The sequence below is a fragment of the Penicillium alfredii genome (genome assembly GCF_028826965.1).
Source record: "Penicillium alfredii strain IBT 34128 chromosome Unknown utg000012l_segment0_segment0, whole genome shotgun sequence".
Lineage (NCBI taxonomy): Eukaryota > Fungi > Ascomycota > Eurotiomycetes > Eurotiales > Aspergillaceae > Penicillium > Penicillium alfredii.
The window spans coordinates 664,624-692,074 of NW_026622709.1; the positions used below are offsets into that span (position 1 = coordinate 664,624).

General features: G+C 36.2%; 5 protein-coding genes across 5 annotated transcripts; 2 read left to right on the forward strand and 3 right to left on the reverse strand.

Annotated features, from left to right (window-relative positions):
• Positions 1-136: 136 nt before the first annotated feature.
• On the forward strand, positions 137-2,245 carry NUU61_009784 (ABC1 kinase family protein; the record flags this gene model as incomplete). Its single annotated transcript, XM_056660309.1, has 4 exons — positions 137-576; positions 666-1,270; positions 1,335-1,907; positions 1,992-2,245. 4 exons carry the CDS (start codon positions 137-139, stop codon positions 2,243-2,245), a joined length of 1,872 nt encoding a protein of 623 aa, XP_056506807.1.
• Positions 2,246-3,081: 836 nt separating this feature from the next.
• NUU61_009785 (iron-sulfur cluster assembly scaffold protein) lies at positions 3,082-3,780 on the reverse strand (the record flags this gene model as incomplete). Its single annotated transcript, XM_056660310.1, has 2 exons — positions 3,082-3,248; positions 3,318-3,780. 2 exons carry the CDS (start codon positions 3,778-3,780, stop codon positions 3,082-3,084), a joined length of 630 nt encoding a protein of 209 aa, XP_056506808.1.
• A 562-nt stretch (positions 3,781-4,342) lies between these two features.
• Positions 4,343-6,551, reverse strand: NUU61_009786 (uncharacterized protein; the record flags this gene model as incomplete). Its single annotated transcript, XM_056660311.1, has 4 exons — positions 4,343-4,756; positions 4,840-5,122; positions 5,177-5,588; positions 5,657-6,551. 4 exons carry the CDS (start codon positions 6,549-6,551, stop codon positions 4,343-4,345), a joined length of 2,004 nt encoding a protein of 667 aa, XP_056506809.1.
• Positions 6,552-7,748: 1,197 nt separating this feature from the next.
• On the reverse strand, positions 7,749-8,735 carry NUU61_009787 (uncharacterized protein; the record flags this gene model as incomplete). The annotated part of the gene is made up of 1 exon (XM_056660312.1): positions 7,749-8,735. The coding sequence occupies one exon, from the start codon at positions 8,733-8,735 to the stop codon at positions 7,749-7,751; it is 987 nt and encodes a 328-aa protein (XP_056506810.1).
• A 1,141-nt stretch (positions 8,736-9,876) lies between these two features.
• On the forward strand, positions 9,877-10,335 carry NUU61_009788 (uncharacterized protein; the record flags this gene model as incomplete). The annotated part of the gene is made up of 1 exon (XM_056660313.1): positions 9,877-10,335. One exon carries the CDS (start codon positions 9,877-9,879, stop codon positions 10,333-10,335), a length of 459 nt encoding a protein of 152 aa, XP_056506811.1.
• Positions 10,336-27,451: the final 17,116 nt, after the last annotated feature.

Sequence of the window (27,451 nt, forward strand, 5' to 3'; positions counted from 1 at the left end):
AGCCGACGGGAAAAGATCCGCAGAAAATCTTGGTTGTCTCGTGATGGATTGAACTTGGTGCACGCTCACACAACCTACCCCAGGTTTCTATTTGCTTGGTTTCCTCGCTGCCTGTATGGTAGCTCGTCGTTTCGGGATGAGCGCAGCGTTTCGCGTGCCGTTGCGGGCATTCAAATTGGATCCCGCTACGGTGATCGGACCAACCCCAACAGTCTCGGCCGTCGCGTCCTCATATCGTCTGGTCTCCAAATCGCTGTATTCCTCTTTGCCGAGCTCTCGTGCTCTTGTATCTTCGCGTGCAGTGCGACAATGCCACCCGACCTTGTTCGCCGCTCGGAGACATTGCTATTCGACGAGGAGCTCGCCCCTCTTGGCTGCGAAGGCTCAGGGCCAGCAGGATAACGGGCAGGCACAATCCAATTCGAGCCAGCCTCGGCGGAAGGCTGTCAAGTATGTTGTTGTTGGCGGTGCGCTCGCGGTCGCCGCAGTGGCTTTCTCCGACCAGGGCAAGCATGCATACCGTGCGGCGGAGAGAAGCGGACGTGTGGTCGGCACATTGGCTGTCTGTATCAACGAGTAAGTGGAATTGATCCATGGTCCTACATGCAGCGTCATAAGTTGTCTTCTTCGTTAGCATGCTAACACAATATTGTGCCTTTCCACAGCTACCGCATCACCCTCAAGCAAGAAGCCTCGACCCCCGAAGAACACGAAGGACTCATTCGCGCATGCCACAAGCGCTGCGCCGAGCGCACCTTGCGCGTGCTGGAGCAGAACGGGTCGATCTTCATCAAGCTAGGCCAGCATCTCAGTAGCATGGGTTACTTGCTGCCACTCGAATGGACCACGACTTTCATCCCGCTGCAGGACAAATGCCCCGTCTCGTCGATCGAGTCCATCAGCGAGATGTTCCTCGCCGATACCGGGAAAACCATCAACGAGCTCTTTACGTCCTTCGAACCCGAGCCCACCGGCGCGGCCTCGCTCGCGCAGGTGCACATCGCCACGCTCAGGGAAACCGGGCAGAAGGTCGCGGTCAAGGTCCAACACCCGGCGCTGGCGGAGTGGGTGCCGCTAGATCTGGCGCTTACCCGGTTCACTTTTTCTATGCTGAAGCGCTTCTTTCCGGAATATGACTTGGAATGGTTGTCGCGCGAGATGGATCTGTCGCTGCCGCAGGAACTGGATTTCCGTATGGAGGGCGAGAATGCCACTCGCGCCAGCGAGTATTTCAAGGCGCATTCGAATGTGCCGCTGGTAATTCCCAAAGGTAATTGCACCTTTTGATTGCTTAAATGCCAGTATATATATTGTCGATGCTAACGAGAGCCCAGTGATGTGGTCCCAAAAGCGCATCCTCGTCATGGAGTTCATCGCCGGCCGCCGCCCAGACGACCTGGAATACCTGGACGCCAACCACATCGACCGAGATGAAGTGTCAGCGGCGCTGGCTCACATCTTCAACGAGATGATCTTCGGCGATAACGCGCCGCTCCACTGCGACCCGCACGGCGGCAACATCGCCATCCGCCCGAACCCCAGCCGTCGCAACCCGAATTTCGACATCATCCTCTACGACCATGGCCTGTACCGGAACATCCCACGCGACCTCCGCCGTAACTATGCCAAGCTGTGGTTGGCCGTCATCGATGCTGATGTGCCTCGCATGCGCGAGTACGCGCGCAAGGTTGCCGGCATCACGGACGAGCAGTTCCCGCTCTTCGCTAGCGCCATCACCGGCCGCGACTACAGCGTACTCACGAAGAAGAACGTGGTGTCTTCGCGGACCGCAGAGGAGAAAGAGGATATCTCCGGTGCATTGGGTGAGGGCATGCTGCAGCAGCTAGTGGAGATGCTAGGCCAGGTTCCGCGCATTATTCTGCTTATTCTCAAGACCAATGACCTGAGTAAGCGCTCCCTTCCCCCCCCAGATTCTATTTAACCAGTGGGAGTTTATCTTCGTTGGAACCACGTTACTAACATCTTTCTAGCCCGCAGCCTCGACGAAAACCTGCATACCCGTCAAGGACCCATGCGCACATTCCTGATTCTGGCGCGGTACGCCACGCGCACCGTGTTCGAAGAGAACATGGAATTCATCCGCGAGTCCGGCGGCATCCTGCACTTCTGCAACTTCTTCCGATTCCTGCGCGCCTGGGCTGGGTTCCTTCGGATCGAGGTGAAGCTGTCTATCTATGAGACACTGCTATCGCTGAAGAGCCGTCTCGGGTTGCTCAATGCCTAAACGGGCCGAGCTTTGGGGCACTGCCACTCCCAAAGGCCTTTGCCCTTGTCCCTGTCTGTGTCTTCCGTATATATATATCCGTTGATTTCTTTTGTTGATTTGGTGGGTTCAAAAGGCACGGATTGTCTTTGTCTGTGCATCAGCGATGGCGTTTTCTTTTCTGTGCTCGTGCTTCGATTCTTCCTCGTTCCTTGACCTGATTGATGGTATAAGTGCCAATTCCCTCCGCTCTGTTCTGCGTTTGCCTCAAAATAGACCGAATTGGTCTCGTGTATAGATAGATTCGCAGATAGATTTGGAACATAGATTCATACTTTGTTGCTTCAGCACGGCGTTGATATCATCAAGGCATGGATGTAGCAACCGCTCTTTTACGAAGGTATGAATGGAAAAACTCCTGTTTTCATCGTTTCATTAGGAAACTATGCCGGTACCTAAAGCTTTTCAAGAATGAAGAGTGTCGATCGAGGATCCCAGATAACCAAGGCGCCGTCACAGAGGGAAAAAAAGAAAAAAAAAGTGCCGAAAAGGAAACAACAAAAGAAAAGAAAATCTGTACAATCAAACAAATGCGCAATTTGTTCGCTTCGTCCATTATCCCCAGTCGAGCCTCGCAGAGTTTCACTCCGACACTCTCCATGCCAATCTCATGAATCTCCTCCGAAAATGGATCGATCCCCGATCCAAACGATTGTGCTTGGGGAAAGACAATCTTGAAAGAAACAAGAAAGGAAGAATTTCATCGAAATCAAATGAATGAATTCCTCCTCTTCTCACTTGAGAAACCTTGGCCAGGATCTGCAAGCATCTTTGATCTTTTTATGATTTTTGTTTTCTTATACGGCGGCGGCGGGGCTGCCACCGGTCTGCTCGATCTCGACCTTGACGTCGGGGATGACGCCACCAGTCCCAGAAAGATCTGTGGCGCGAGAGTTGGGGTTCTTGGTATAGTAGTTGGAGATGGCAGACTTGATAGCATCCTCAGCGAGCATGGAGCAGTGCACTAGAGAGGGGTCAGTATCATCAAAGTAAGACCATAGAACGACACAAAAGGGAAAAGTAAAAGACATACACTTGACCGGGGGCAGACACAGCTCCTTCGCCACATCGGTGTTCTTGATCTTGCCAGCCTCCTCGAGAGTCATACCGCGGACAAGTTCCGTCAGATAGCTCGACGACGCGATAGCACTGCCGCACCCAAAGGTCTTGAAGACGACATCATCGATACGACCGTTGTCCTTGTTCACGCGGATCTGGAGCTTCATGACATCGCCGCAAGCGGGGGCGCCGACCAGACCCGTGCCGACGTCCTGGTCGCCCTTCTGGAAGGAGCCCACGTTCCGCGGGTTGTTGTAGTGGTCCAGCACCTTCTCATGGTATCCTCTACGCTGCACAGCGGGGGCCGGCGAGGCTCGCTGGATGGGCTGCTGGATGGAGGGTGATGATGATGATGCCGAGAGGCCCGCGAAGGGGGCGAGGGAGCGCGGTGTGACAGAGCCGACGCGGGGAGCGACGGTGACGAGACGCTTGAACATTATGGTGATTGGGTTGAGTTGGTTTTCTGATGGGAAAAAGGTGTGTTTCTTCGATGAAGTGTTGAAGTGGCGTTGAGTGAGAGAAAACGGCAATCTGATTAGGAGGACGAATTCATGAAATAATCTGATGGCTATGTCAGCCGCTAGGCCCAATGGGGTAAGCATTTCCTCGGACCTCCGGCCTTCGGAGATGAGTCATCTTCCTCTTTCTTCACGTCCACGCTCAATGCTCGTCGATTTAATATCTCAAAGAACTCGGATAATTCTGAGATATTGTATTACAGCATTAAGCAATTCCTACAATAGAATTCTCTCATTTTGTGGAGAGAAACAATTTACCAGCATACTCGAGGTGATATCAATCCCGTGGCGAGACCGTTGGGCGCTGGTTTTCTGGTTCCCGTTCGCCAATGGCCGTGCGACGATATCAAATGGTGGAGACGATGTGTTCATGCTGAAATAACATGAACTGATGTGATTCAACGGAACCGGATTGTTGATATGGGGTTTGCACCGATCCCCCGATTGCTATTAATTGAGGGGTCACTGTATTGCGATAGGTCTAGCTAAAATTCATCCAGGTCAGCCACGGCTCGTGGCACTCCGTCCCATCGAGCCAGTCCAAAAATGGGCGCCGGTCGTCTACATCAATGCTATGAAGCAGATCCGGGCTGACCAAGTTTAGTTCCTTGGGATCCAGCTCCAGCGCCGAACTACTACCCGACGGAATATCGCTCACACTGTGCACTGAGAGCACCTGGTCCAAGACATGGCGGATAGCGCGACGCCCCTGCTGCGCGATTTGGTGGTTGCCTTCGTCGGGTTGGATCATGGTGTCCAGATGCGATGCAAAGATGCTGAGCTTTTGGATGATCTCCGATCGCGGGAATATTGTAGATTCAGGCATTCGCAATCGAGACCGGCGGAGCAAATCTGCAGACAAAACACCGGCGGAAGGGAGTCCTGCGTAGCACAACTAAAATGGACCATGACGTGAGAAATTTCATACTTCAATTTAAAGGGCGCAATCGGGAAAACAATCCACTGGCGTGCACTTACACTCCAGGCGATAGCCCACCCCAGGCTTCGGTAGCGGTTCGCCTTGGCAACCATCGAGAGAAGAGCATTGAGAATCTCGAGCGCGGTGCTGATCATCCCATCGGGTTGGGTCTGGGTGCGTTTAGCAAGAAGCCTATACAGTAGAAAATCATTGTATAGGAAATCGAGATGGAACTCGAATAGCAGGTGATCATCCACTCTCGACACCAAGTTGCTCTCGGGATGCCAATGGAGGAACCTCGGCAGCCCATGATACAGCTTGTGCGATTCTTGCGATAATTCCCTGTCTATCGTCAGTCTGATGAACACAAATAGTAAGCCAGAAAACATCGCTTACTCAATCTGCTCAGCCAGATTATCCGTACTGCGACTCAATGACAACCCTAGGATTTTTTCGCGGAGGATACTCGTGAGCAGGGCAACCCGAGCATATGCACCCTTTTTCAAAGACCCTTCTCGGTTCCAGCCATCCGGAGATAGGTTTGCAATCGCCGTATCCCGTACAGCTGGTTCCGAGGCTATCTCTTCAAAGCTGAGATCCAACGGCATGGGGATGTCACAGTAGCGCCAGCTGATGAGTGGCGGGCGGCCCAGAAAAGTCGCAAGGATCTTGTCCGCAGTGTATGCCCCAACCATAGTCCGCTTGCGCATCTCACGGATGAAAAAAGGGCAATTGGTGGATTCCTGATGTAGTCCCAGCGCAAAGACAGCGGTGGTCAATTCGCCGAGCCTCCTCCAAGGACGATAATCTGCCTCAGCCAAAATCATGTTAGATAATGCCATGAATACCGCAAGAAGAAAAGGACATACTACATACCGCTTTCTCCATAGACATTTGTCAAAAGTGAGGTTTGCTGTAAAAGCAGACTACACACAAGGTCGTTAATGATCCCAGCGCTATCGCAGAACTGCAGGCATAGATCGGCCACGGCAGTGGCGGTGACTGCGACGCTCTTCGCTTCGGCCCATCCATTCTGCTTGAACATGGAATCCTCACTCGAGGTAAAACCAAGTGAAAGACCCACGGTGGTGAATAACAACCCGATGGTTTCCCATCGCCCTGTCGTGGCCGACGCAAACTCGGCCCATGACATCGAAGGATGGATCTCAACCGGACGGGTATGCTTCTCGAAGAGTCGTTTGGACAAGAGAAGTGCGCGCTGACTCTCGTCGGTTTCTTCACGAGTAATCGCATCCCACATTTCTTCCGTGGTCGTCAACACCATATTGGTGACCGGCCAGCCCAGGGTCCACCCTTTCCAGACCTTGAACCGAGCAGTGATGATCGCCCGGTACATGGGAAGATACTTCAATAGGAGCATCGCCCGCGCGCCTAATTGGATTCGCTGCGAGTCCACCGGCACCGGGTCGTTGGAGGAAGAGAGACTCCCGATTGACAGGTCGCTGCCCTGGTCCGTGAACACATCCGAGTAGCTAGTGTTGCCCAAAAACCCGGGCGTGGACACGGATGTTTTCTTTTCGCTCCAGTGATCCAAATCATCATGCAGATTGACTTCAGTGGTGGGACGGCGCTTGCGCCTCTCGCGTGGGATAGTCGGTTGTGTTAATGGTGCTGGATGGTAGACGCAGAGATGTTGCCTGCCGCGGCGGACGCAGCGGCCGCACACGGGGGTTGCGTGGTCGCAACGCAACTTGGATTTACGACATGGCTCACACGAAGAGAGCTGGCCATTGCGACGAGTGGTTGACATTGCATGGGGTATCACAAGTAGATCAGATCGCTAGACAATGTAGAATGAGGGAAAAAGCCGTTGAGTCGGAGTTCGGCGCTCGACACTCAGCCGGCTCGGACTAAACCCTAATGAATGGCCGTTCTTGGCAATTCCGACGCTGAGATCGGAGGCCGTGACAAGTGTATAGCTAAAGAAATAAAAATAAAAATACATGAAAGAAAGACGGATGTATTCTGCTATTGCCTTGGTTTTATTGGCGGTAGTTTTGGTGTGATAAACTCTGCCGCCGATGTTCATCTCACGCAAGAATGCTGCCTAGTCGATTCCTGTACTGACTATAAACCCCCCTCGACCTGTCCGTCCCCCCCAAGATTCTTCTCTGCAAGTGATAAATTTTGTCTGCCAAAAATGCCTCTCTCTAGCCCTGTACCAAATATCTGGTGGAAGCTTGTTCAGCCACAAGTAAGCTCAACTGAGAACACACGAAGGCTCGATTACTAATGTCGAGAGAAAAATCAAGAAGTATTCTGTATCAAATGATGACTCAAGTCCTCTTGTTGCTGCTTCCAGCGGCGGACAGTCGCAGTATTCCACGGAAGAGAAAAAGGGATTGGACGCACTCGCGTTGCAGCAGACCCAGTATAGTGAGCAATCCCTAGACCTGTGCTTGGATATGACAAAGATAATCAAAACTAGCTATGACTGCACTTTTGCCCAGAAGATAATGTCTCTCTTTGGAATCTTTCACCATATAGTCTACTTGTCTTGTTGATAATGAACATTGATTCTCTCAATGCCTCATCTACTCCGAATTTGTAATATAAGAATATGCAATAGTCACATAATGCCCGCAATACGTAGCCACCTGATGGCTAAAGGCTAGAAAATGGATTAGAAAGGGCTTGAAGTTGTAGACATCGAATATTCAAAATAGTAGTAATTATAGCTATCAGTCCAGAGATATATTAAATAGATGATATAGTCTCTTAAATGGAGTAAAAGATAGGCAATGAGGGTATTGGAATTTAAGGGTTTAAATCTCTACCATGTCTTCTAAAAAATCCTGACTGAAGCGAGGATTAGTGGATTGTATACGATAGATTCACTTTTCTATGCCTAGCTTTTCTAGCAGTAAGATAAATGAAATATATCGGAATACATGGTTTTGCTATTTCAGCCCAAGATTCTCTCTGAATTTTCACTGTGTTCTAACTTTTACTTCGCCAACCCAAGCAAGTCCCTAAAATCCCTATCCTTCAACCAATCGTCAAATCGCCTTTTCTGCACTCGGGATCTGAGCTGGCCTGGCTCAATCACACCCGACACACCTGCACAATAGCCAAATTCACCAACGAACGCAGGCCCCTCAAGAACTTCAATAGGAATACCCATGGTGTCATGCATCTCTTGGACCGTCATGCAAACCAACTGGACTTGTTCCCCAATAACTCTCGACCAGACAGAGACAATCTCATCAATAGAGAGGTAGTCATCGTATGCTAAGAGCTTCGTCCCCGGCGCCTCATCCTCCACCAGTGCTCTGACGAAAGGCCCCGTTGACTGAGCGGTATCAATGATCGGTAGCCGGGTATCCTTTGTGGTCGGGACAACAGAAATATATTTCCCAGTGTCTGGCTGCAACTTGGGCTGAAGAAATGGGTTGGAGACATAGGCGCCAATATAGATAAACGATGTCTTTTTCGACAGCGCGGGCAGAGCCGTTTCGATATAGTCGACAATGTGCGCCTTGGTATCCCAGTGATACGAATGTGCGTACTTTCCCCCAGAGGCAGCCTTTATAGGGCCCAGCGCCGAGTACACGAATCTTTCCAAGGTAGACACGCTGGCCGCTGCGCGCGCCGCGTTCTCGCCATGCAGGATCTCCGTGTCCCAGCCGTGCTGCGAGCTCGTCAAGGCATCGGCGCCAGAATCGAGAGCCTGGCGGTATGGGATCCAGAAATCGGTATTGACAAAGATGGCATGGGCTCCGCTGAAAGCTCGACGCAGGGACTCTTCGCTTGCGAGGTCGGCCTGCAAGAGCTCGGCGCCCTGCTCGGCTAGCTGGAGTGCTTTCTCGGAAGCCGGCTGTCGGGTCAGGCAGCGGACGTACCAGCCTGGGAGAGTCAGGAATGTCCGAGCTACTGAAGAGCCTTGGGTGCCGGTCGCACCCACTACTGCGATGGTCTTTGTTGGTGGAGTCATTTTGACGGATCGCTGAACCGCAGCGGGCGGAAGGGTGGATGACACTAAGGTCGCCCTCTATTACCAGTCAGAATAATGTTCAAATGACAAAGATGGAAAAGGTGGACTTTTTGGAACGGCAATATTGCACTGCTCAAGAGAGAACAGGCTGAATTTATAGAGGCCTCTCTGGCTATAGTTTGCGCAATCTGATTGGCTGCCAAGCGTAAGCCGAAATGGCTTACGGCTCGGAGTTAAGGGAAAGCGAGAATCTCGTCGTGGCTGACCCTCTGAGATTGGCTTCTTACCTCTGCATAATCCAATCTTGACAGAATCGAAGTCAGAATGTCTTCTCCCACGACCAAGATACCGTCAATCACTAGCTCATCCCATCAACCCAAGCGGCGGGTCATCACACCCGCCCGCAGGGAACAAAACCGGGCAGCGCAGCGGGCTTACCGTATGTTCGTCCTCTTCTGGCCAAATGTAAAATTCAAATTAACATTCTTTGGCTGAAGGGGAGAGGCAGAGGGAACATCAAAAGTCCTTTGTTCCCCGCGGCAAACTCCGAAAGCTTGTACCTCGGAATTCATCAATTTCGACGTCAGAGAAATCGTCCTGTTTCAATTCCAGCTCTAGGCCTTCTTCTTTACACCAAACCTCTTTCTCAACTCAAGTGGCTTCAGACGGCACTCAGCAGTCACCTAGCATTGGCCATGAAGAGTCGAGCAAGGTGTGCCAGCATAATTTGCCCGCAACGCAACATCATCGGCAAAAAAGCAACTTATTGAACATTGAGAAAAATTCTATGAGCTCTGTGCTCTCTATGAAGGAAATAATCTCTCAGCCAGAACAATCTCTAGATCTTCTCGATACCGAAATACTGACGGGGGAAGAGTTCACGCCAGCTCATGTTGACCAAGGTAAAGCAATTATTCCAGGGCAAAGAACTGTCGGCTAAAAAAAAAGAAAAATAGGAAAATTCAATGATGGAATTCAAGATCTAATGTCGTCCATACAATCTCCATCTACCGGTTTCTCAAATATACCCGGAGCAACCAGCATCCATTCCAAGAGAACAGATTCTCTATCCCGACCTCTATATATCGAAGACACCTGTCATCAAGCCGAAACAGAATCAATAAAATTTGCGGATCCGGTCATGAATACCCTCCAACCGTCCTATACCACAACCAAAGCAGCAGTCCTCGCAAATGCCCTCTGCCTAGGTTTCGACCTCGAAAAGCTAACAAACTGCAAAACCACATATATGTCACCATTTTTCCAGCCCATCACAGAAAAGAAAAGTCCACAAGCACTTGTTGCATCGACCTTCAGCACCTCAATCCCTGTCCACTTGCAACCGACCATGGCGCAGATCCTCATCCCGCACCACGCCAGTCTGGACTTGATTCCGCTGCCGCTCTTCCGAGAACGTGCTATTATGATGTCATTTGCCATGCCTGATGTCTTTGATCTCTGGGATTTGAAATTGGATATCTACATTCGAGATGCGCTTGTGTGTCGGCGTCATAGGCCTGGCGATGCCTGTCAGCCCTGGAATAAGAAGAGCTGGGAGGGGATGCCTTGGTTCTGGACAAAATGGGGAATGGCGACATAGATGTTGAAATTGGAATATTTCCTCGATTTTGGGAATCTTTTTTTTAAATCTATTTTTACTGCCCAAAAACAATATCCGAAGCTATAAATGTGTGTATGTGTATTGCCATAAAGCAGTAATTCTACGTTAACGACATGATGAAAATCTTCTATAACTATTTATGCCACCTCTATCTTTTATAATAGCACTGGGTAATAATTAATAAGTAACTATACTACTATTTGCACTGATAGTGTAGGCATTGGACTATCACGGACACTTGTAGTTTAAACTCTTGGCATCGCCCTCCAATTTAGTCACGCATCTTTAATCCCACACCTTCCACATCCTTCGCATTCGTCGCTCTTCATCACCCCATCCACTACATTAAACTACCGAAGGTCAAATGACACAACAAAAGTCACCGAGTCCGAAGACACTGGGTAAATCATCAGGGGTAAGTTGACACCATCGCCCTATCCAGGAGCAATTGCAAGTCCCACCATTTTCTCTTGAATCGCAACCACACGTAGATCAATTGACCCGAAGTCTTGGCCTGGCTTTTATTATACATGCGAATTATTTTAATTCTAGCGCGGAGAAAAACATTCACTAACTTACCCCCATCAAGTCCCTCAATGCCCCCATAGCCGCTTTCACTATGGCCATCGTCCTCTGCTCCTATTGCTTCAGCTCCATCCGCACAGCACGACGGGAGGCACAGATTCCGAACAAACCAGGTTCCAGTTCAGATCAGCGAGCTGCTTTGGCAGAGAAGAATGAGTCATCTTGGGTTCGACAGGCTCTTGAAGAGAGTAGGGCGGAGAGAGATAGGAAGAGGTCGCGGTAGATTTATAGTCAGAAATAAAACACTTTTATAGATTTACTTTCTAAATAGAATAAATCGATAGTGGTAAAAGGAAGAGAAAGAAAGAAAAACACACAAAAACAAAATATACAACAGCCATTCTGCATATGGTGATCACCTAGCGGCGACGATCCAGTCTGCGGGGACCTATTCAGTCGGCCTCCAGGCGATAGTTCACCCACCTGAATATTCTTCACCTAAAGGGGTGAAATCCCAAGCAAAAAGCATCTTTATCACATTTTAGCGGGAGAAAGGATGTAGCGGCAGAGGGGCTGACACCCTTGTTAGAAGAAAGTGCCCGGGAGTCCCAACCCTAAATATCTATGCAGTGGGCTGGCCAACCAGTATCAGTTATATGTTTTGTTTCTTTCTTTCTCTTTAATTTAATTTAATTTAATTTATTGAATCGATTTATATATTTGATAGAAAGAAAAGCTAGTAGTTTCTCGTAAACATCACATGAAATAGATAGCTGATCCGCCAATCTACTTATGAACCCTTCTACCTTTCTACCGTTTAGTAGTTATATAGGGTCCTTACCGTTACTTTTACTGATAATGTAGTTCCGGTAGTGGTCAATTAGTAGCCGTTTTCTACGTCCTATATAGATACCTAGCTTCTCACGTAACTTGTTGCCTAGCGTTGTTTAGTATGTTGTTTGGCTCTCAGTAGCCCATCGGTAAGTTGACTCCCACTTAGTTGACTCCCTTAAGTGGTCGGCTGCTGTAGAGGTTGTAACATCAGGGCAATTCTCGAAGAAAATCTACTTTATTATCTATACTACCACCCTACCGATAAAGCTCGCTATTTTGACTTTGAAAATAGTGCTTATATACTTAAAATAGTTAGCTATCGAGTAGCTGGCTAAAATAAGTATTATAGAGTATAAAATAGATCGGAATAATATTAAGTCATTAACAGAAATCAATAAAATCGTACATTAAATATGAACCATAATTATCTATTAAAATAGCCGTTTTTAACCCTTCGAAACGCGATATATTATATATAGGTAGAATGTTACGCGTATCTAACTGGTCACTATGAGCTGGTCCTTAAAGGTGATACTTCTATTAGCAACTACGAGTCTAAATCCTATCCTTAATTGTACTGATACCTATTACGCGTCGCCTCTCTTAGCCTTTTTTTATTAAGGTTAACGATAGATAAAATATATTATTTTTATTTCTCTAAATATTCTTCTATTAATAATATTATAGGCTTATAAAATTCCCTAATGCCTCTAAATCGATTATTATTTATATATCTTTATATATAATATTAACTATTATTTTTATATAAGCTTTTTATTAAATAGCTATAAATTATTATAGATCTTTTACTCTTTTATTCTTTTATTATATATCTAAAGATTTTAGTTTCTATTATAGTAAGATTTCTTAATATAAAAATTATGGTTTAATCCTATAATTTAATATCTTTTATTAATAGATTATATTGTCGTAGTCGTAGTATTTTAGAACCGCGTAGATATTATACTTTACATATTATATATAATCTCGATAGGAATATCGTAGATATTTATATAGATATATAGGTTTATTCTAGGATTATTTCTTTTTATAAATTAGCTTATTTTAAAAATCTTTTATTTTATCACTTATTATTACTATTTTAGATTATTCGTTATTTTAAAAAATTTTAATAGATTATTCTAGATAGATTACTATTTATAGGATCTCTAGGATTCCTAGGACTTTAATAAATATCTTTAGGATCTCTATACCCTATTTTTAAGAGTCGCTCTATTTATTCTAGGAGTCGATAGTATTTTAGAGACTATATTAGGTTTATTCTTAACTTTTAATATATTTTAATTAATCTCTAGGAATCGTTTTATTTCTAACTATAGTATTAATAATTTATTATTATCTATAATTATTAATCTTATTTAGTCCTTTTCCTATATTATATAGAGCTACTAGATTTTTCTTTTAGTTTTTATAGTACTAATTATATTATATATTTTTATTAAGCTATTTATTTATTATTTATATCTAATATAGCTTATTATTATATTATTTATATTTTTTAATTAGTATCTTAGTTTTCTATATTTAAAATATAGATTATTTTCTTTATATTAATATTATTTTTTATCTAGGAGCTTTATTATATCAAGTTTTATTAATTATAGAATATAAAGATTATTATATTATTCCTTTAGTAGTTATCTAGTTTATCTATTCTCTTATTAGTAGAATCTTATTGTAAAGGGTCTACCAAGATAGCAAGGCATGGGGTTATTCCTAACTGACAGAAGGGGTGAATCAGGTGATATCACATGATCCTGAAGGAAGTTAGAACTTGTTACTTGATCTACCCTATAGTGGAATAATCACGATATATAATAGAGACCTAGTCGTTTATATTATCGATGATATATAAAGTTATAAAGATATTATATAATAAATTAATACTCTCGTATCTAGCTAGTAAGATAAGATTTAGTTTTAATAGTAATAAAGATATACTACTTTCCCTTACTTTTTCCCTTTATTTCTTTATCTAATTAATAGACCTTATATCTTATTAAATATATTCTTTATAATTCTAAATCTTCTTCTTTAATTACCTAAAAAAATAGGATAACCCTACGGACCTAATCTATTATAATATATTAAGATAATACTCCCGAAGAGATATCGTAAACCCCTCTATCCGAAACTAACTAGACCTAACTAGATAAAGATCTATAAACTATCTAAGAAATAATTGAAAAACTTTAATATCTATAAGAGTTATAATAAATAGTCTAATAGATAAGAAGTTAGCTTAAATAAAAGAATAATACTAAATCTTTAGCGAATTAATAATAAAATTAGGGTTTATCCTTTATAGAAGATAAAGATAGGATTAGGATTAAAAATATCTTAATACTCTTAATCTACTCTTTTTTTTAATAGAGAGAAAAATGGCTCTTAGATCTCTCTCTTATCTTTAAAAGAGTATTATAGAAGTATTATAATAAAGAATAGTAAATTATTATAGCTTTATTATATATAGAATCTATTTATTAGTAAAGATAATACTAATATATTACTAAGAAACTTAAAGAAGAATAATAAAATATTAATATTTTATAGATTTATTTTAAAAATTAGACTCTCTTCTTTATTAAAGATACTATAATTCTTAAAATCGATATTATAAGATAACTATAAAAAGCCTATTAATATCTAGAGTAGGATCCGCAAGAGTTTTATACCTTTTTAGATTTATTAGAGCGATATTTCCCTTACTAAAATAAGAAAAAAGGGTATTTATAATATTCTCGAAATTTATCTATAATCTTAAATAATATATATAGGAATATATATATAAGCTACCTAAAAACTAAGATAGGATAGTATCCTTAATTATATATTACTAAGGATTATTATAATTAATACAAAAATAAAAAGGCCCCGAAACCTTTAAAGGACCTATAAATAAATAATTTTAGATAAATTAATATTAACTAAACTATAAATCTTAAGGACCTAAAAAGAAGATCTAGGAAAGAGAAAGGAACCTAACTAAAAAAAATAAGAAAACCCTTTAATATTATATTTATTAAAATAAAACTTATCTCGTTAATTATTACCCTAATAAATTAAGTAAGAAAACTAATATATAAATAGCTATTTAGATCGAGTTAGAAAATAATAACGAATTAGTCTAAATCCTATATAGCTAACTCTATTATCTTAAATAGGAACTATAATTTATTTTTATATTTTAGTATTACTATAGAATAAAGTTAAAATATATATAAATATAGATATCTATATTAAAATTAATATTATTAGTATTGAATTCGCGGAAAAATATAAGGTATAGAGAGTAAAGCTATTATTGATATTATTTAGAATAGTAGATAATCGAGAAAATTTTTTATATAGTATATAGAAGATATCTATTATATTTACTAACTCTTAAGGGATTACTAAATTAATAATTTACCTTTATTTTATAATTAATAGAGATCTTTATAAATAGAGAAATCTAATCTTATTTTTAATAATAATATTTATTAAATATTATATTTATATTTTATTATAGAACCGAAGCTAGTAATTTAAAGCTACTAAAATTAAGTTAGTACTAGTTTAGGAACTCGCGAAAGAATATTAAAAATATATTATTATCTACATTATCGTGAAACTCTTAAAGGAAATCTAGCTATTCTATAAAGAAGATAAAAAATTAATTATCTATCTTTTAGAAATACTACCGGAATTACACCGATTTATCAATATTTTCTTAATAAAATAATTATAAATCTTTTTATCTAATAGTTTATAAGATTATATTATTAAGCTAGAAAATAACTATTCGCTATTTTATAGACTAATATATCTTTTATTATAAAGTAAATTATAGATATTATAAACCTATATTAATAAAAATCTTATAAATAAAAGGATTAGATCCTTAAAAAGTCTTACTAGAGTACTAATCCTTTTTATTCTAAAGAAAGATAGAGGATTATATCTATATATAGACTATTAAAGATTTAATAAGGTTATAGTAAAGAATTAATACTCTTTATCTTTTATTTCGGAGATTTTAGATCAACTTTTAGGAGCAAAATACTTTAGTAAAATCGATATCTAGAATATTTATTACTATATTTATATTTAAGAAAATAAAGAATAAAAAACTATATTTTATATATATTATAATTATTTTAAATATATAGTTATACTATTTAGCTTAACTAATACTTCTACTACCTTCTAGAATTATATTTATACCGTTTTACGGGGATTATTTAATATCTCCTATATTATATATTTAGATAATATTCTAATATTCTTATCAGACCGCGAGTTATATATTTATTATATTTAGTAAATCCTTAAAAGAATAAAGGAAATAGGACTTTACGTAAAATCTTTAAAATATATATTTTATTAAAAAAGAGTAGAATTCCTTAGATTTATTATAAACTAAAATAATATATTAATAGACCAATAATAGGTTAACGCTATCGTTTCGTGGCTAAAACCTAAAAACTACTATAAAAAGATATATATTTTATTATATCTAGTAAAAAAGGGACTATATAACCCTTTTATAGCGAGAGACTCGAGATATAGAAAAATAATCTAAAATAAATTATTATAGATTTAAGGGAATATATAGATCTAATACTTATTTCTTATTAATAGATAGAATTTAGCACTATCCTAGTACTAAATTTTATAACTAATTAGAATAGGCTCTATTAATATATACAAAGTTTATTAGATAATAAGAAATAGATTAATAGATTAATCTATAGGCTAACCCGTTAATCTAAATAATTAAGTAAAAGTAATACCCTAAGATTTTTCTTTTTATCCCTAAAAAATTTTAACCTAACTAGCTAATATTTTTATTTTATATAAATCTAGAAAAAATATTTAAAATAATTCTTTTATATAATTAAGACTATAATATATTTATATATTAATAAAGAAATATTAGATATTAGATTTATATCTATTTTATTATTTTTAATATATATAGTTTATTTATATAAAAAGTGGTAGTATTACTATAGACTTTAAATATATATTTTTAGGTTTAGTATAAAAAGGGTTAATTAATATCTTCTTTCGTCTATATCTATCTATTATAAAATATAATTCTTACCTTAAAGTATTAAATTAATAAATTAATAAATTATATATTCTAAATATATTATTACTATATAATATTCTTTTTATAAAGAGTTATAATTATAAATTATATTAGAATAAAAATAATATTTAATAATAGTATATTATTAAAAAAGATAAATAAATTATCTATCCTAATTAAGAAATTTATACTAAAATAGGTCAAAAATAGATTAACCCGTTAACCCGCGGGTTAACCTATAGACGGGTCAGGATTTTATTAACCCGACCCATACAGTGGGTGATCAAAAGTTTGCATACCCCTACCCCACACCCCTACACCGCATTTTCTTGACCGCTTACCTATTAATATAGCTGTTTACCTTACGCGAGTCGACACGCTAGTATATACACGCTATATCGACGCGTTTTACCCCTAAATATCATACTAATATAGAATAAATGTAATATTAATATAAGATATACTGCTTCGCCAATTCGCTATATATTCGTTTCGCTAATTCGCTATATACTCGCTTCGCTAATTCGCTGTATACTCGCTTTACTAATACTTCGTAAAGAACTCGACCCCTATACTTGTACTCGTATTTGCGAGCTTTATTCGACTGCTTAATAGGGGTATAAGAGAATTTATAAAATATACCCTTCGATACCTCTATCAACGATTTAATCTACTATCAAAAGAGAGAATAAAAGAGTTAATAATTATTTAAAACCTCGCTCCGGAGCACCTTGTAAACTTAATAAAGACGATCGCGATCGAATATATAAGAGAGCTACTACCGACCCTTACGTACGTTACCAAGACCTACTCGCTGATATCGATTATAAAATCAAAACGATATTAATTCGACGGCTTCTAAATAAGTGTAAAGAATATACTTGTCAGGGTATAAGGCCTGTCGATCAGGTAAAGAAATAAGGGGAAGGAGTAAGGGAAAATAGTATATCCTTATTACTATTAAGACTGAATCTTGTCTTGCTAGCTAGATACGGGAGTGTTAATTTATTATATAGCATCTTCGTAACTCCACGTATTATCGATAATATAAATAACTAGGTCTCTGTTATATATCGTGATTATTCTACTGTAGGGTGGATCAAGTAACAAGTTCTGACTTCCTTCAGGATTATATAATATCACCTGATTTACCTCTTTCGTTAGTTAGGAATAACTTTATACTTTGCTATCTTAGTAGACCCTTTATAATTATTCCCTTTCTTAAGATTAGGTAGCCTTAACTAACGCGTTTATTTTATTACTATAATATAGACGCGTCGGCGCGGTATCTTTTTATAGGGTTTTTGTTTACCTTACTATTAAGGCGATAAAGAGATTATATAGTTAACTAATAAACAAAGACGCGTTAAATTATATATTCGAGTCTTTATTTATATTTTTAAGTAGTAACTTTTTTCTTCTTTTTTTTTCTCTCTTATACTATATTCGTTATGTTTTATCCTCTATTTCTTGCTATTTCTACTATTTCCTATTCTTTTTCTATGACTATTACTATTATTATATCTCGTTATTATTATTTAGATTAGTTATTATACTAGCCGATATATTCTATTACTATTTTATTTATCTTCCTATAATATACTAAGTATTTTCGGACTAAGGTTAAGATATATAACTCTAAATCGCCTTTTATTATTGAATATAAACTAGATATAGCGGCTTTAGTTATCTATTAGTAATATTCTACCCGTAACGCGTTATATAATATAGTATATTCCGCGGTACCTTTATTTTAGCTTATACTAATATTCTTTAGATTATAAAGGGTATAGTTAGAGACGCCTACGATCTATAGGTAATCCTTAGCTAGCTAAATAAGGAATTTCTAGAGCCCCTAGCTAAGGGTACTCCTAAGGAGGGGGATAAAAAAAAGAGAATAAATAGGAGGAAGATATATTAATCGCGGCCGGAAAGGCTACGATAGAGCTTATAAAGGCCTTTAATACGATAGAGTTAATATATCGCCGCTAATTCTCTTTTATTACTATCTATAAATTAACTATAGTAAGTAGGATTACTAATACTAGTATAATTTCGCTAATATTTTAGTAGGCTTAATATAAGGTTTATATAGCGTATATCGCTATTCGTTGCTAGGATATAGCTATTTATATCCTTTCGTTTAAGGATCTCTTAAGGAAGTATCTCCGAAAGTTCTAGTCTTAGTATCTTCTCCGCTTAGTTCCGGGAGATAATAGTTTTATATATTAGATAATAGTGAAGTAAGGGCTTCTAGAGGCTCTATAATTAGTATCCTAAGATAAGTATAGTCCTGATCCGGCGGTCTCCGATCCGATTAATAATCCTAATACTAAATATTGCCTAAAGTAGTTAAAAAAGAACTTCCTTATTCCTATTCCTAAGTTTTAAATAGAGTTCTATATTTATACTATTATTTTATAGTAATAATAATAGTATTATTCCGGTAGAGTTTCGGTAGCTTTCTATTTAGTTTATAGGATTTCTTTTTAAGTAATATCTTATCTTTTTTATCTTTACTTTTTATATTTTATAATAGCTTCTTTTATATTCGCTATATTTTCTTCTAGGATCTACTAATTATACTCTAATAGCTAGCTCTTTTATTTAACTAGGAAATAGGATTTTCTATTAAAGTATTAGTAATCTTTTACTTTTTTAATCTCTTATTCGTTATTATCTTATAATTCTGGTATTAGTATATTTCTATTATTATTTTACTCTTTATCCCTCTATTTCTAGGGTTTAAGAAGTAATATATAAAATATATTATAAATTCGATTGTACTAGTTTAGTAGAACTAGTCAATATATCTATAATCTAATCTTCTTAAGAATTTAGAGAGATCCGATAAACTTAGATACTAATTTTTTTATCGTCTTTAATCTTAAGTTTCTTATTAATAGAGCGATTAAGTCCCTATATTTAAATAATATTTCTTTATAGGTTTTATTATAGTATTTCGCTTATATTTTTATTATTTTTCACTATTATTCTATTAAGTCTTATCTTAATTTTTATAGTTTTTTAACGCGCGTTTCTATTACTAGGACCTTTTTTAAAAATATATTATCCTTAGTATATAGTCAGAAATTAGGTAAATATCCTATTAAGGTCTAGAATACAGATTTCCCTATTATTACGCTAAGGGTATTATTATATATAAATTATATATTTCTTAGTAATTTTAGCTACGCGATCTATTCTCTATCGATAAAATAGCGAAGATAGCGTTCTAGCGTCTAATTTATCCTTTCTATTTAGTTATTGGTTTATAGATAAAATACTATCGAAAGGCGGAGTTTAATATAGCTAATATAGTATAACTTTAACTAAAATTTGCTAGTAAAGAGTGATCCTTAATCTAAGATAATTCTATCTAGTGGCCTATACTATAGTTCTACTTTATTATAGAATAATTCTATAAGTTCTATAGCGTCGATCGTTATTAATATAATAAAAAATAAGGACTATTTTATTAGTCTATTAACAATAACTAATATCGCGTTAACTTCTTAGGTTCTATTTCTATTTAATAGTAACCCCGTGATAAAGTCTATTAATAGTTCGCTAAAAGACCGAGATAGTATCGGTAGCGATTCTAGTTTACTATATAGGCGATACTATAATATTATTATTCCTTAATATATTATATATATCTAGATATATTCTTTTATATTATCCTAAAGTCTAATCTAGTAGAACTTCCTTTTTAGTAGCGTTTTAGTCTTATTTCGCCTAAAATAACCTACTAAAGGGTTATTATAATAAATACTTAGTAACTTCTTTCTAAGGTTCTCCCCTATTAAGATAAAAAGATAATTCTTAAATCGAAGAAGGCTTTTTAGGTTAATACCCTAATTCTTAAAGTTTTTAAATATCTAATTTAACGCGGCTTTCAGCCTTTACGTCTCTAGGTCCTTATCTTAGATCTATTTAATTATTATCTATAATTTAGTGCCAGCTTCTGCTAAGTAGGTATACTCCTTTTTATAAATACCCTATATCTTATATTAAGGTATTCTCTTATCTTTTATAAGTTTTTTTTAGATAGTCTAATTAGCTATTTCTATATTAGTAGACTCTTTTCTACTCTTTACTATATAGGTACTAAACTAGGGATCGCTTTCCCCTAAAGGTATCTCGCTAGGTTTAAACTAGGATTTCTCAGCGATAAGGTCCGTAACTATAATTACTTAAATACTAGCTTTCTATAGGTTAGATAGTAGCTCTTTAGTTATAATCTATTCTTATAATAATATAAGTAATTCTTTTCTTAGAGTGTCCCTCTAAATAGAATTAGGTTTTCTTGAAAATCTATCTATAGGATTACTTTTTCCTAACTAATACTTAACTATAAAATTAAATAGTATAAGATATATATACTAATATATCTATCTTTTATTTAGCTTAGTTTATTTTATAAAAGATTAAAGATTTAAGTAATCTAATAATACTTCGATAATAAATCTGCTATCTTTTAAATACTATCTCTAATATTTAAAGAAATATATAATTACAAAAAGTTCTTAATCTAGTATACTATAATTTAACTCTACTCTAGAGAATAATTTTAACTAAAAAGTAACTAGATAATACTAATCTTAGTTATCTAGTTAAGAGAGAATACTAGCTATTCCTTAATTTAATATATCTATTTCGATATATATTAAATATTAGGGATTAAAGTATTGTAATAGGGATATATTACGAAAGACTACTAGACCTGGACAGACCCGCGGACAACCCATATGGGTCGACCCGTGGGTCAGCCTATGGGCGGGTCGTGGGTCAGACCTCTTGACCCGTGGGCGGGTCAAGATTTTTTTGACCCGTCCCGCGGGTCAATAGGTCAACCTATTTAACCTATTTAGGTGGATACTTTGTTAACTATATAACTTTTATAAATTATATTGTTCTTGGCTATATTTTTAGGTATTGTATTTATTTTAGTTAAATAATTTTTTATAGTAATTAGGAGAATAATTCTTAAAAAGTAATTCTAGAGAATATTATTTTAAATATTAATCGATTTCAATTTTAAAGCTTATAATTATTAAGTACTCGTGGGCGTTTACGAACCTTACCAGAAATCTACGGGAGGCTATAATTATCTTTATAATTACTCTTTAACTTTTTTTGCTACGGTTAGCAAGGTATATCGACTACAATTGTTAGATCTATAGTATCCTCCTCCTTATTATTACTAATTAGTATAATCTCTTTATAAGTTTTTTAGGTCTCTTTTTCCTTCTATATAATTTCTAACTTATCCTACTCCCGAAGCTCTTAAATAAATATAAGCTGCTTCTCCTCGACTTCGAATTTAGTAACGTATATAAATATTATTAGATCCTATATAGTAGATATATTTAGCGCCCCTCGTTAATAATAGTAAATATCACGCGCGGAATTAAATAATCGCTTAACGCTAGCGCTAATAGCTAAGATCGAGAGGAGATTATAGGCGAGGCTTATAAATATAGGAAATTTATACTAATAATCCTTCTAGAACTAACGGGGTAGGATTAGGATAGTACCTAGATAGAGGGCGGATCATAATAATTAGTATAATATTCAGATAGATTAGAACCGATACCCCTATTAAAACCGGGGTTCTAAGGTAGGCCTTAAAACCCTAGTTCTAATAGGGGTAGAAAGATAGAAACTTGATAGATTAGAACCGGGGTTTTAAGTGATTACTTAGAACCCCGGTTTTAATAGGGGTATATATAGAAACTTACCTCTTTTAATATATTATATTACCTTAGATTAGGAGCTTAAGGCAGAAGAATCGGCTATTAAAAATATATTAAACTCGTTAGTTTGATAGGATTATTTTGTTTTAGATAGTGATTAAGAGCTTAGAATATTACTAGCTTAGTAGCTTAGAAGCCGACCTTTAAGACTTCGCTAGTATTAGGCGTTATAATCTATCTAAGGGTAGTCCTAGTCTTTAGTTTAAAAAAATTTAATCTTATATTAAGGGACTAAGATAGTGCTAATCGCATAGATATTACCGAGCTCTTTATTATCTATTATAGAGTAATATTTACGGAGTTTATTTTTAGCTGATTTAAGGGCTCGATATATCTATTACTTCTATCTAACCTTCTTTCTACTAAGCTATCTGATTAATCTCTTAAGATAATTAAATAGCTTATTATAAATAGTAAAGACGGTATAAATAGTAATATCCTTTATTTTTGAGAGGACTATAGTAAATTAGAAAAATAGCTAGGTGATATTAAGAAGGTAGTCGATCTAACGCTATTTATCTATATCGATTTTAAGATAAGGATAATTATATTTAGAGTAAAATCGATCAAAGACTAGTTATAATCGCTTCGCACGCCGGAGTATTAAAAAGGTTGAATTCTATCTAGTTTGGATATCTTGAATTAGAACTAATTAAGGGTGGTCAGGCTAGAGACTAAGGAAGGACTCCCGACGTTAAGGGCTTATATTAATAAAGATCGTAAGGTTTCTAATCTAAAATATAAAATAGGTTAGTATTTTAACTAATAAATAAGGAGTATAGATATATATCTTTATAAGAGTTATCGCAATATCTCGTTTTTGTACTTTTCGATAGATATGTTAAATATGTTCCTCGGACTAAACAGTCTTAGTTACCTCGTTCTAAGGGTTCACTTTTATCTAGCTAAATAGTTACTTTAAACTTAACTAAATCATATATATAATATATAGAACCCGAATAATCATCACCTTAGAGTTAATATCTAATAATTAAATAGAATCTTAGACACTTAAAATAAGGGTAGAGTTATTCGATATATTATTAATTATTACTATAAATACTTAGTCTTCGATCTGATATTTCTAGAGGATATCGAGGAGGGTTACACTAAGATTCTACCTAGAGTATATACTAGAAATAGGTTTAAAGCTAAGTAAAACCTCTCGATAATTCTAGTCTATATTAATAAAATAGCCAGAGATAGCTATAAATACTTATTAAAATAGCGATATCTAATAGTTAAGACTAATAGAGAGCTTAGTCTTAGGCGGAAGCTTCTAAAGTAAATCTTTTTATTAATCTTAGGTTATTCCCTAGATTCGACGCTGTATAGTTCGACGGGAAGGGAAACTAGGAATAAATAATAATAATTAGGTTATTCGAAGAAGGGCTTAGAATTCGGGATACTCGATAGTTTGAAAAGGAAGCCGTAGGGTAGTTATTATAGTAATCAACTATTACTCCTATAGCTCTTAGATAACTAACTGGGCTATTCGAGGGGAGTTCTTGGCCTAAGAAAGATTAGCCTATAAATTAAATAATAGCTATATAATATACTATATATTCTATAAGATATTAGATTGTTAAATATTTAGTAGTATTTTGGCCTTTCTAGTATATACTCCGATTCTAGTAGCGTTAGAGACCTATTGTCCTATTCTTGGTATAGACTAGATAGTCTATAACCTTACTATATTACTTATATAGGAGCTTTGGCTCTCCTATTACTAAATATACGATTTAATTAAAATACAACCATATATTAGTCCATCGTGGACCCTCCTAGTTTATCTTCTTTATAGTATTATAAGAACCACTAATTTAGGTATTAAGCCACTAGTTTAAAAACTCTACTTTATTTATACTATCAAAAATCACCTAGGTCTTTTTCTGATTATCAGATCGTTTTAGTATTAGTGGTATAATAGGAGGGAGGCTTTGCTTAGTTTACTGGCTTTCTGGTGGTTCTAAGAGGGTATCGAGAAGTTGATTAGAATAGAAAATAGATAACTTAAACCCCTCACTCTTAATAAAAGAGGGAGGGTACAAGATAGATAACTAAGATATAGAAGAGATATAGCAATAGTATATTAAAATAAAGGACTCGAGATATAGAAAAATAATCTAAGGTAAATCATCATAGATTTAGAGGAATATATAGGTCTAATACTTATTTCTTATTAGTAGGTAGGATTCAGCACTATCCTAGTGCTAAATTTTATAACTAATCAGAAGATACTCTACTATAATATATACAAAGCTTATTAGATAGTAAGAAATAGATTAATAGGTTAACCTATAGGTTAATCTATTAACCTAAATAATTAGGTAAGAGTAATGCCCTAAGACTTTTATTTTTATCCCCTAAAAATTTTAACCTAACTAGCCAACCTTTTTACGTAGGTATATTAGAACCGGGGCTATAAGTAAACGCGTAGATAGATTAAAACCGGGGTTTTAAGTAATCGCGTAGATAGATTAAAACCCCGGTTCTAATAGAGGTAGAAAGACTACTATAAAAAGGTATATATTTTATTATATCTAGTAAAAGGGGGACTATATAACCCTTTTATAGCGAGAGACTCGAGATATAGAAAAATAATCTAAGGTAAATCATCGTAGATTTAGGGGAATATAGGTCTAATACTTATTTTTTATTAATAGGTAGAATTTAGTACTATCCTAGTACTGAATTTTATAACTAATCAGAACAGGCTCTACTAATATATATAAAGTTCATTAGATAGTAAGAAATAGGTTAACGGGTCAACCCATGGGCTAACCCGTTGACCTAAATAATTAGGTGAGAGTAATGCCCCAAGATTTTTCTTTTCATCCCTAAAAAATTTTAACCTAACCAGCCAATATTATTATTTTATATAAATTTAGAAAAAATATTTAAAATAATTCTTTTATATAAATAAGACTATAATATACTTATATATTAATAAAGAAATATTAGATATTAGATTTATATCTATTTTATTATTTCTAATATATATAGTTTATTTATATAAAAAGTAGAAGTACTACTATAGACTTTAAATATATATTTTTAGGTTTAGTATAAGAAATAGTTAACTAATATCTTCTTTCGCCTATATCTACCTATTATAAAATATAATTCTTACCTTAAAGTATTAAATTAATAAATTAATATATTATATATTCTAAATATATTATTACTATATAATATTCTTTTTATAAAGAGTTAGAATTATAAGTTATATTAGAACAAAAATAGTATTTAACAATAGTGTATTATTAAAAAAGGTAAGCAAATTATCCATCCTAATTAAGAAATTTATGCTAAAATAGGTCAAAAATAGGTTGACCCGTTAACCCACGGGTCAACCTATAGGCGGGTCAGGATTTTATTGACCCGACCTATGGGTCGTGGGTTTGGGTCATGGGTCAAGATCTTTGACCCATGGGACAGGTCTGTCCATGTCTAAAGACTACGATTAGGTATTAAAACGCCATCTTTTTATAAATTATAAATTAGTAACTTCTAGGTTTTTTGCTATTCTTACTCCTTTTAAATAATATAGTTAAAGATACTATAATATAAGAAAAGTTATAAATAAATTATCGATAGAAGTTATAGAACCCGATAAAGACTTAGATATTATAGTAATTTTTAGGTTCTAGCCACGAAATAATAGCGTTAATCTATCGTTAGTCTATTAATATACTATCTTAGTTTATAATAAATCTAAGGAATTCTACTCTTCTTTAGTAAAATATATATTTCGAAGGTTTTACGTAAAGTCCTACTTCCCTTATTCTTTTAAGGATTTACTAGATATAGCGAGTATACAACTCGTGGTCTGATAAGAATATTAGAATATTATCTAAATACGCGATATAGAAGATATTAAATAATCCTTATAAGGCGGTATAGATATAATTCTAAAAAGTAATAAGAGTATTAGTTAAGCTAAATAATATAACTATATATTTAAAGTAACTGTAACGTATACGAAACGTAGTCTTCTATTCTTCGTCCTCTTAAATATAAATATAATAGTAGATATCCTAGATATCGATCTTACTAAAGTATTTTACTCCTAAAAGTCGATCTAAAATCTCTAAAATAAGAGATAAAGGGTATCGATTCTTTACCGTAATCTTATTAAATCCTTGATAGTCTATATATAGATATAATCCTCTATTTTTCTTCGGAATAAAAAGGATTAATACTCTAGTAGGACTTTTTAAGGGTCTAATCCTTCCGTTTATAAGATTTTCGTTAATATAGGTTTATAATATTTATAATTCGCTTTATAATAAAAAGTATATTAGTCTATAAGATAGGGAATAGTTATTTTCTAGCTTAATAGTATAATCCTATAAATTATTAGATAGAAGGATTTATGATCGCTCTACTAAGAAGATATTAATAAATTAGTATAGTTTTAGGGGGATTTCTAAAAGATAAGTAGTTAGTTCTTTATCTTCTTTATAGAGTAACTAGACTTCCTTTAGGAGTTTTACAATAGCGTAGATAATAACGCGTTTTCGATATTCTTTCGCGAGTTCCTAAACTAATACTAACTTAATTCTAGTAGCTTTAAACTACTAACTTCAGTTCTATAGTAAAATATAGATATAATATTTAATAAGTATTATTATTAAAAGTAAGATTAGACTTCCTTATTTATAAAGGTCTCTATTAATCGCGAGATAAAAACGAATTATTAATTTAGTAGTCTCTCGAGAGTTAGTAAATATAATAAGTATCTTCTATATACTATATAAAAGGGTTTCTTGATTATCTATTATTCTAAGTAGTATTAATAATAGTTTTGCTCTCTATAATTTATACTTTTCCGCGAATTCGATACTAATAATATTAACCTTAGTATAGGTATCTA